General features: G+C 49.6%; 1 protein-coding gene across 2 annotated transcripts; it reads left to right on the top strand.

Annotated features, from left to right (window-relative positions):
• Positions 1 to 206: 206 nt before the first annotated feature.
• Positions 207 to 2,673, top strand: LOC123045186 (nucleolar and coiled-body phosphoprotein 1). 2 transcript variants are annotated; one of them, XM_044468140.1, is made up of 2 exons: positions 207 to 435; positions 1,205 to 2,673. In XM_044468140.1, the coding sequence occupies exon 2, from the start codon at positions 1,239 to 1,241 to the stop codon at positions 2,373 to 2,375; it is 1,137 nt and encodes a 378-aa protein (XP_044324075.1). In that variant the 5' UTR covers positions 207 to 435; positions 1,205 to 1,238; the 3' UTR covers positions 2,376 to 2,673. The 2 variants fall into 2 exon arrangements, with proteins under 2 accessions (XP_044324075.1, XP_044324073.1); XM_044468138.1 differs by having other exon boundaries at positions 1,168 to 2,673.
• Positions 2,674 to 11,032: the final 8,359 nt, after the last annotated feature.

Below are 11,032 nucleotides of genomic sequence, written 5' to 3'. Positions count from 1 at the left end.
TGATGTGACTTCGGTAATCTCTATTTTATTTTTTCTAAAGAAGAAGACCAGATCGTCACTGTTATAAAAAGAAGGAAAATGGGTTAATGCAAGAGAGTTTCCACTGTGAGGCGCGCTCCAGGTCCAGGGCAAAGCCCAAGATGAGCCGTTCCGTTGTGTTCCTCGGGTGCCTACGCGGCTGTGCGTGGCTATTTTAAGGAAACACGGCAGGCAATGAGGGGGGTCCTTCCTTCCGTGCTGCGCTCTCTCCCACCCGCACAGCTACCGTCCAAATCGCGGCATAAAATGTGGGCCGGCCATGGTGTTAACTTTCCTCCCCTCCCCTCCTTCCTCCTCGCCCTCGCCCCCGCATCTGGGCCACAATAGCTTCCCCATCGCCCAGCCGGAGGATCCCCAGATCGACCCACGCCTCCTCCGGACGGTCACCTCCTCCAGGTATGTATGAGGCCACCCTCGCTTCTCCTTCTCCTACATGCTGCTAGTGGTTGCTTCCTACTTCCTGTCAGTAATGGCGGCCGGTTCCTTGTTTGTTCTTCCGTTGGTCGTTGCTGTCCGTGACTGTGATGAAGTGGCGGATGATGGATGGGTGGGTGAGCGGGTTTCTAGACAGACAGACATTCTTCGGTTCTTCTTCCTTTGCATGCCGCAGGGAATAATTGTAGCCGTACTGACACATGATGTGAAAAGAGGAAGAAATTGTTAAATCCTGCAGATTTTTATTTTGTGCATGTATCTTGTTATAGCTTCCTTGCATTTGCTGGCGAGGTTATGCTCATGATAATTATTGGCATTAACGGCAGCCATTTCTCGCTTCCTGGTACGGACGGAGGTTTAGATTAGTTCTAGCAGATGGCAATGTTTTTCATGTATTTTTAGGGCTGATTGAAATGTTGGTATGGAGCCTAGAAAAGAAACCAGGAAAGGAAAGAATCGCGGGTTGTTGGAGCCTGCGCCATCAATCAATACTTTAACCGAGAATTCGTGGCGATAAGCTTATTTTTGTCGTCTCTTTTATCCCCTTGCTCTTTTTGCTGGAGCCGGCGATTAGATGTCACACCAAGAACAACACGATTGGATTCTTGACACATTTTCTTATTTTCTCAGCTTCGTCGTGTTCGTACAATAATGGGGCAAGTTTTTTACTTAATTTATTTATGCAATTGGCAGGTGCAAGCCCAACTCACGGGTGCCGCTTCTTCTGCAGCGCAGCGCAGCTGAGCTGATCTAGGGATATACCAATGGCGACATCCAAGAAGGGGCCTCTCTATCCCAGCAGGGACAGGGCCACCAGGATGGCCCCCAACCTCAAGCCCTCCAGCAGCGAGACCTCCTCCTCCGGCTACGGCGCGCGCCGGGCGAGGTCAGTGCCGAGTTCCCCAGATCGCAAGCTCGGTCCTTCGGCTGCCGCTGCGGCTCCTTCCGCCTCCCCGGACATGTGCCGTCCCTCATTATCACACGCTGGCCGGTCCATCTCTTCACGGACAATGTCCGGCTCAGGCCCATCCATTCATGGCAGCAAGCCAGCCTCAAAGCCGGCTCTGGCTAGAGCGAAATCCGACAAAGTCACCGCCAACTCACAGCGGCCTCATGCGCTCGCTGGGCCGCTCAGCAGTTCGTTCAAGGACACCGCCAACTCGTCTTCTACCTTGCTGAAGAATAAGCTTTCGCCAAGGCCCACCCCTAGCAAAGGGGTGGCGTCCCCAAAGCCGAGCATCCAGAGGGCGTCATCGCCATCGCCATCGCCGGGGGCTTTGAGAGGTGGGAAGCCTCTGCCCGCGTCCTCGGCACGCGCGCCAGGCACAGCGGCCAAGAAAAGAGAAGCAGCAGCAAATGGTGGTGCCAACGCAATCTCAAGGCCAAGGGGTGCTCCTCAAAAGGCAGTGGAGCCATCTACTACAAGCAGGAAGGAGAAAGATGACGAGCCGTCGATGCAGTTTGAGGAATCCGAGAGCCTGACCACTCCGTCCATCGAAGATCAGTTGCAGGAGCAGCTTCCTGACCCTGTGGACCTGAAACCCATCGACATGGCTGCTTCCGCTTCCGCTTCTGCTTCACCTCGACGCGATCAGCAGGGGCCGCACACTCAGCAACAAGGCAAGAATGAGCAGCCAGAGAAAGAGGGTGCTGATGCCGGCGGAAAGAACAACAAACCTGACATTGCAAAGGTTGCCGATGAATTGGATCGAGAGGCAGAGACAGAAGAGGCTATAACGAAGGCAAGCAGCAGGGCTGAAGCTGCTCAGTCATGGAGGAAGGATGATCCCAAGAGCAACGACGTGATCGAGGAGGCGAAAAGCAAGCTCCTGGAGGAGAGGCAGAGCAGGGTGAAGGCCTTGGTAGGGGCCTTCGAGACGGTCATGTCCTTCAAGGAGTGAGTAGTTGCTCAGCCTCGGCCCAGTTCTGCTGATCGACCAATCCTGGGTGCATCCTGCATGCTGATCGACCAATCCTGGGTGCATCCTGCATTGAATATGCTGTGATCATGGTTCCTCGAGTGTCAGTGTTCATACGATGGTTTCCTTGGTCCGTTTGTGTTCCATGTGTTGATTTTTTTTGTTTCGGACCGATCGCCGCGTTCATTGTTGATGCGCTGCTTGTTGCTGTTGTTGGTGCGGATTTGAATGAAACCTTGGTGCTTGCTGGTTGGCTGGGAAATCCTAGCATTCGTGCTCATACTCTCTGAAAGGTATTGCATATGTACATGATGAATCACGCCTTCTCTTCTCTTCTCTAGTGTGCAAACGAGCTCATTTCTCCCAATGCGTCACCAAATGTCTAATACACGATGCTATAACAAAAATGTTTGAATGCACAAACGGCATTCAAAAGAAGGGGAGGGGGTATTTTGGCCACATTCAAAAGAAAGGCCCGCGTCTTAAAAAAAATTAAAGGACCAGAGAGCAGGTCAATTTGGCTGTAGGCAACGGCCGTCCGTGGTTCTGTATGATAGCGAGAGAACGACAAGAGAGTCATTTTCAGCCATTCCATCAAGATGCATCCATCCTAACTGGTGGGGCAGTCCAACATTATCCAGCTGGGGCCTCAATAATTGACACTCGACGACAACATCCATCCATCCAAGCAAAAGTAGATCGCAGGGGTGAGGCCCAAGCATATAAGTTCAGGGCTACAGAACCAAACATAACCTGGGGAAACTTGCATCTTCAGCCCAACCTCCTAGTGATCGTGAAACACTACGTCTCATCACATTTTGAGAGGCATGATCACAACTGAGAGCCGTTTGAGAGGCATGGTCACAACTGATGCCACACATGTTACATTTGTGAAATTTCCGCACTCATGTTGCGCATGGTCATGACTGACGGCACACATTTTTGCACCGATGATTTCGCTAGAGTAATGCTACACATATTACAATGATTGTACAGCTCTGAGGACGCCTGCACAGCAGTCAGTATCAGTATTGATCGTTGGGCGGGGGGGCTTCTTACTGCGTCGCTTCTGTATGTGAAAGCTCCACGGGACGTACAACTGGGGTTGCAATTTTCTAGCAACTGTCAGGTTAGGAGGTAAATAGAGACCAAAAACCCATCATCTGTACCATGGGGGATAAGAGGCGCCCCCCCCCCCCCCCCCCCCCCCCCCCCCCCCCCTTCTTTCCAATAGGCAGCCAGCTCCATGGAAATAGCGACCGAATTCTGCTCTGTGCCGTCTTTGCATCCTCTGCCAGATACATTCGCCGCAGACAACAAAGGTTCCTGGAGGCTTCAAAAAATGTTGGCAAACATATTAGGCTTCGCAAGCAGACTTCTATACCAATTCAGACACAAAAGACTCGCAGAAATATACCATTATACTCCCTCCGTCCCAAAATTCTCGTCTTAGATTTGTCTAGATACGGATGTACCTACTACTAAAACTAAAACGTGACTTGATACATCCGTATTTGGACAAATCTAAGACAAGAATTTTGGGACGGAGGGAGTACATCACATGGGGCAGGGAAAAGGTATTCAGGCAAAGAACCCATCTTTCAACGGTAGCATACCCAGTTAATTACATCAATCTCAAGAAATAACAAGTCTCAATTACACTACTTATAAAGTTGCAAATACTAACAGTCTAACACTAGCACTCGTTTCCATCACAATGCAGGACCAAGTGCACAAAACGGTAATGTTATCCTGACTTTTGCAACTTCAACATTCAATATAAGGTGAGAAATTAGCAGCCGTTGCTTTCAAGTAGCCCCAAACCACTAAATTAGATAGTAATCATGGGAATCATCCTGCAAAACTAAAAAGGAAAAAGGAATGGGCTGCAACTCCATAATAAATATTGTAAATGCACACGCCAACCTCAGGATACCTCGATCAGAAATGGCACACTACTTATAATAAAAAGCACTAACTATTAAGAAAGTATTTAACCTCGGCGAACAAAAAACAATAAGATGCAAAACCTAAACCTGATAGTAGGGACAGGAGTAGGTAAAAATAAAAATACTGAATAGCTGGGTGCCCAGGCGCGCAGCAGCAAATCAGAGCATTTGGCAGCAGCATTAACTCAGATTTTAGCACAATTATTTTCAGAAACTCCATTTTTTTTATTAACTCCATTTTGATTAGTTACTATCTTCCATATTTGCTTTTATGCAGTTCCAATCATTTTATGTTCAAACATTTCTATGTAAAGAAGCAATTGCTGTGATTTCCGGAAAGAAACAATGTAAATATTTATCTTCATTTATAGTATCATCCCTACACTAAAACAGCCGTCATCGCCCCGCAGTTTTCTCGGGGATGTTTGCTCTTTAATATACTGGGGCGCATTACTTTTAGTACTCCCTCCGTTCCAAAATATAGTGCTTCCTCTATTCCCGTGCTTCAACTTTGACCATAAATTTAACCAACGAGATCGACTGTGGCGGGAGCAAAAGTTATACCAGTGAATTCGTATTCAAAAGAAGTTTTCAATTATATAATTTTTCTCCCGCCGCAGTCGGTCTCGTTGGTTAAATTTATGGTCAAAGTTAGACCTCGGGAAGCGCGGGCGCACTATATTTTGGAATGGAGGGAGTATCAGAGTCACTTACCGTGGCTTCCAATGCTGATATCCTTTTGCCAAAGCCTAAGCTATGAAGCCATCCTCATTGAACTAGGAATATAAGAGAATGACGAAGATCATGGTGGCAAGGAACAGAGACTTGAAGTTTCACTGTGGAAAGAGAAACCTGCCATAATTTCAGTTGCTAACTATAAGCTGCCTAGTTGGAAAAAAGAGTAAAGGCTTCCCCACGTCGCTTCAGCACAGGCGCGCCTAGCGCCGCCAGCCCTCTTTTTTCCAACCTCCTCGTCCTTGAACGTCGCTTCAGCTGGTCGAATCCTAATAGCCGCCGCCTCCGACCTCCCCGTCCCCCCTTCTCCTCGCCACTGCTATAGACCAGTGGCCGGGCTAAGCCCCGACACTAGTCGATGAAGGCAGCAAAAGGGAGGTCTCTGCTCTGGTAGCCTTCGGCGGCGAAATGTGATCTATGGGCGGTGACTTGAAGCTGAGGGTATGGCTGTGCAGCGGTGGCGGCGGTGTTTCCAGCCAGCTCGGCGGTCTCTGGTAGGCGAGGCATTGGTGGCTGCAATCACACACATTTGCAGGTACGTGGGCGGCAGCGGCTGCTTTTTGTGTCCCAACAATGCGGTACACCACTCAGCCGCACGGATGGCACCATGGTCCTGCGCTGCTAGGCAGTCGTCACAACGGCCTGGGAAGGTCTTGGACCTTCAGATCCGGCGGCAATGACAAATGTGTTTTGCCAACCCATAATGCACAGAGCGGGACTGCCGGAGTGTCGCGAGAATTGGAATTTTGGTGGTGCCGGTGACCTTCCTCCATCATCACTTTGTCACATGTGCGATGGTGACCTTCGTCGTTTGGTGCCTTTGGTGGCGAACGGCTCTTGTTATGGCTCGACTGTCAACTTGTGCAGTCATGGTCTTCACTTGCGTGACATCTCACGTCAAGACAGTGTTACGCATGTAGCTGCTGGGATCACAAAAAGTGGTGGCTACAGACATGATGACTTCGATTTGGTGTGCCTCCTGAGTACCCGATATCAAGCTCCGGGGTGAAAACCCTAGGTCTGACCCTAGTTAGTTATACCTGGCAATGGCAGTGTTTTTGCATCGTTACCTTGTTGGAGGCATTGCTCGGATTTGCTCAGACTTGATCTTCAGGGTGAAAACTCAGGATCTGACCTTCGATGGTTGGATCCGGCAATGGCGGCGCTTGAGCGTCGTTCCCTTCCTAGAGGCGTTGCTGCAGGAGAACATTTCTCATTGTCGTTCAGATGTCAAGAGACGGTTGGTGCAGATGCCCATTGTTGTAATTCGTCGATCGTTGTTTTGATCACTTCGGGGTTCTTCTTCCTCCGCCTAGGCATAGCTTCACTCTTGTATGACTTTGCTCTTTGCCAATGTTATTCTTTGTGTGCGCGAATTGGTGTTGGATGTGTGCATCCTAGTAATGCAAAGGCCGGGTGTGTGATATTGTCGTAAAAAAAAAGGAGGTAAGCAGGCTGGCAGCTTGCAGGCGGCGGTTTAAGCTTGACAGTGCGAGGGTGGTGATCTGCTATGACCTGCTCCAGAGGCATCCAAACATCCAGGGTGGGTTCTGTTAGGAATATGCAACTTGTATTCCCATGAGGCCATAGGCCGATATATATATACATGTACAGGTGTGGAACATATGCAGGAAACCCCTCATACAACGAGATAAATATAAAGGGGTACATGACTTATATTATAACTCTAACACCCCCCCTCAAACTCATGGTGGATGAACAACACTGAGTTTGGAGAGATAAAAGCCATGTTGTGCTCTAGTCTGAGCCTTTGTCAGGAAATCCGCCAACTGTACTCGGAAGGCACATACTGAAGAGCAATAACCTCATCCTGCACAGCAGCGCGCACATAGAAAGCATCAACACCAATATGCTTGGTGAGCTCATGCTTCACAGGATCGCGTGCAATGCTGATAGCACCTGTACTGTCAGATAGAAGCAGAGTCGGTGTAGTGACAGAAACACCAAAATCCTGAAGTAACCACCGTAACCAAGTCACCTCTGCCGTCAAAAGAGCCATTGCTCGCAACTCAGCCTCGGCACTCGAACGGGAAACTGCAAGTTGTTTCTTCGTCTTCCAGGCAATGAGAGAACCACCAAGAAAAACACAGTAAGCAGAAAGTGAACGGCGATCGGAAGGATCACTAGCCCACGTAGCATCAGAATAGGCCTGGAGCTGTAAAGAACTGGAGCGAGGAAAGAATAGACGGTGAGAGATCGTGCCTCGAAGATATCGAAGAATACGAAGGAGATGACTATAGTGAACCGAGGTGGGGGCAGAGACAAACTGACTCAGAATATGAACCGGATAAGAGATGTCCGGACGAGTGACAGCTAGATAGACAAGACTGCCAACAAGATGACGATAACGCGTCGGATCAGGGAGAGGATCACCATCAGTAGCACGGAGGTGAACATTGAGCTCCATAGGAGTCTCAACAATGCGCTCGTCAGTAAGAGCAGCACGAGCAAGAAGATCCTGGATATACTTTTCCTGGGATATAAAAAAGCCATCAGAGGTAGAAGAGACTTCAATCCCAAGAAAGTAGCGAAGAGGTCCAAGATCAGACATAAGAAACTGCTCACTAAGACGGGCCTTTACAAAGGCAATATACTCGGGATCATCCCCCGTGATGATCATGTCATCAACATAAAGAAGAAGAAGAGTCCGACCACGAGGAGAAAGGTGAATAAACAATGCGGGATCATGAGCACTTGCTAAAAAACCAGCAGCAGTGATCACAGAGGCAAAGCGCTCAAACCAGGCGCGGGGGGCTTGCTTAAGGCCATAGAGAGAGCGACGAAGACGACATACCATGCCATCAGGAACAGAATACCCAGGTGGTGGCTGCATGTACACCTCCTCACGCAACTCACCATTAAGAAAGGCATTCTTAACATCAAGCTGAGATATAGACCAGTGGCGTGCAGAGGCAACGGCAAGAAGGGTACGAACAGTGGTCATATGAGCCACAGGAGCAAAAGTCTCGTCATAATCACGACCATGCTCCTGCTGAAAACCACGAGCCACAAGACGAGCTTTGTGACGCTCAAGAGAACCATCGGAGCGAGTCTTAACCTTGTAGACCCACTTACAAGTGATCGGACGGACTCCGGGAGGAAGAGAAACAAGATCCCAAGTACCAGTGCGTTCAAGAGCAGCAATCTCCTCTGCCATCGCAAACTGCCATTCAGGATGAACAACAGCCTGACGGTAAGAAGTCGGCTCAAGAACAGCAGCACCAGCAGTGGGAAATCCAAAGCGATCAACAGGCGGACGAGGACGAGAACGCAAACCATAAGTAGGCTGAGAGAAAGATGACGACCCATCCACGGAGGCATCAACTGGTCGTGGACGACGAGTGTAATGTTGAGGAAGAGATGGAATAATAGAAGGAGGAATCAGCAAGGTAGAATCAGGGGGTGACGACGAAGAAGTCACCGGAGATGAAGGTGTAGAATCCGGTGACAAACTGGGAGAGGAAGTCACCGGAGATGAAGGTGGAGAACCCGGTGACAAGCTAGACGAAGAGACCGGGGAGGAAGGTGACTGCAAGTCAACGAGATGTGGAGAAGGAGAGGAAGTGGAACAGAGAGGTACAGTGTCGGCGAGGGTGATAGGTGTGTCAGGAAAAGTGAGGAAAGAGATATCCTGCACTGAAAAAGTCGAGGAAGATGGGCGTGGGTAGAAAGGACGAGACTCGTCAAAAGTCACATCTCGAGAGATACGCATCCGACGACCAATAGGATCCCAACAACGATAGCCCTTATGCTCATCACTGTAGCCTAAGAAAACACACTCAACAGACTGAGCAGTCAGTTTGGTGCGTTCGCGAGGGGCAAGAAGAACATAGCAAACACAACCAAACAAGCGAAGCATCGAATAATCGGGAGAACGATCAAAAAGTCGCTCGAAAGGAACACCACCCTGTAGAGCAGCGGAAGGCTGTATATTGATAAGATAGGTGGATGTGGAGACGGCCTCAGCCCAAAAATGAGGCGGGAGAGAGGCAGCAATCATCAATGCACGAGCCGTCTCAAGAAGATGTCGATGCTTTCGCTCAGCCACACCATTCTGAGCATGAGCACCAGGACAAGAGAATTGAGAGAGAGTCCCGTGTTCAGCAAGAACACCACGCAACATCTTAGAGATATACTCGCCAGCGGAGTCAGCACGAAAAACACGAATGGGTGAAGAGAACTGAGTATGAACCATGGCAGCAAAACGCTTATAAATAGACAACACCTCAGAACGAGAAGTCATGAAATAAAGCCATGTGTAACGAGAGAAATCATCTATGAAAATAATATAGTATTTATGACCACCTTTCGAAGCGAAAGGGGCCGGACCCCATACATCAGAATGGACTAAATCGAAAGGACGCTTAGACACGGACTCACTATGTGAATATGGTAACTGAATCTGCTTACCAAGACGACAACCCTGACACTCTAAAGAGACATCTCCTGAGACAGACCCCAGAAGGCCTCGACGAACTAAAGAAGACAACCGAGATCCACACAGATGACCAAGTCGATGATGCCACTGCTGGAAGGAACCAGTGACAGAGGCAACAGAAGCGGAAGAACTGGCGATGGTGGTAGCAGCAGAAGGAACATGAAGCCAGTCCAACTCCCAAAGACCCTGAGAATCACGGCGGCGAGGGCCAGCCCCAACCAGAGTGTGCGTGTGACGGTCCTGAACAGAACAAGAGTCAACGTCAAGGATGACACGACAACCAGAATCCGTAAGTTGACCAGCAGAAAACAAATTCATGGTAAGTCGAGGAACATGAGCAACATCAGGAACAGAATAAGAAGGAGTAGTAAGATTGCCTCTACTGGCAACAGAAAGTGGAGTACCATCAGCAGTGAAGACATGAAGAGGAGAATCCAGTGATCGAAGAGAGGACAAAGTGGAGGAATGAGAAGACATATGAAAAGAAGCTCCAGAGTCCAGAACCCATGGGGATGTACCTGACTGTGTAGAGGGTGATTGCTCAGTGCGGGTAGCATCAGTCACAGAACCGGCAGTACCCGTCGAGGAAGAACCTGAAGCCGCGAGCAGACGCTTAAGTCTCAGAATATCCTGCTCAGTCAAAGCAATGGCTGAAGCTGTCGAGGTAGACGACGAAGTCCCTGAAGATGATGATCGAGCCTTGCGCAGGTGTTTCTTCTTCGTGTAGCACTGAGACTCAAGATGACCATCATTGTTGCAATAGGCGCAGTGTGGACGGGGGCGACCGGAGCCTCCAGAAGGAGTGGGCAAGAGCGGCGGAGCACTCGAGCGAGAAGTGGTCGATGGAGCAGGTGGCGGAGGAGCACGAGTAGCAAGCACAGAGGGAACCTCCAGCAAACCAGCACCACGTAAGCGAGTCTCCTCTGCACGAATCTCAGAAAGCGCCTCCATGAGAGAAATACGGCCACGAGCAAACAACTGAGCACGTCGGGGCTCAAACTCCTTACGAAGCCGAGACAAGAACTCATAGACGCGATGAAACTCCAAATTGGCCTGGACAGCCTGGCAACAGGGGCAGGTACGACACCCAGCACTACGGAGAGAATCAAGCTGACGCCAGATAGCAGAACTCTGTGCATAGAAGTCATCAACAGTAGAGTCACCCTGCTGAAGAGCATGCTCCTGGCGGATCACAGAGAGGTATAAGGCATCACCAGAGGGCTGATAGCGCTCACGAAGACGGGTCCACATCTCAAAGACAGTAGAAAGACCCAGAAATTCAGAAGCAAACTGAGGCAGAACACTAGCAGTGAGAACAGCTGCAGCACGGGCATCATCATCAAGCCACTGGGTGTAAGCAGACAGAGCACCATGATACAACTGAAGAGCCTCCTCATAAGCCAAAACCCTCTCATCATAAGCACGATCAGCAACCTCATCAGCAACCTTAGCCGCATCCTTGGCAGCCTGATTAGCATCCGTAGGAAGAACCGATG

Source organism: Triticum aestivum, chromosome 2B (genome assembly GCF_018294505.1).
Source record: "Triticum aestivum cultivar Chinese Spring chromosome 2B, IWGSC CS RefSeq v2.1, whole genome shotgun sequence".
NCBI lineage: Eukaryota > Viridiplantae > Streptophyta > Magnoliopsida > Poales > Poaceae > Triticum > Triticum aestivum.
The sequence above is the reverse complement of the archived record's forward strand: the minus strand, read 5'-3'. Positions and strand labels throughout refer to the sequence as shown.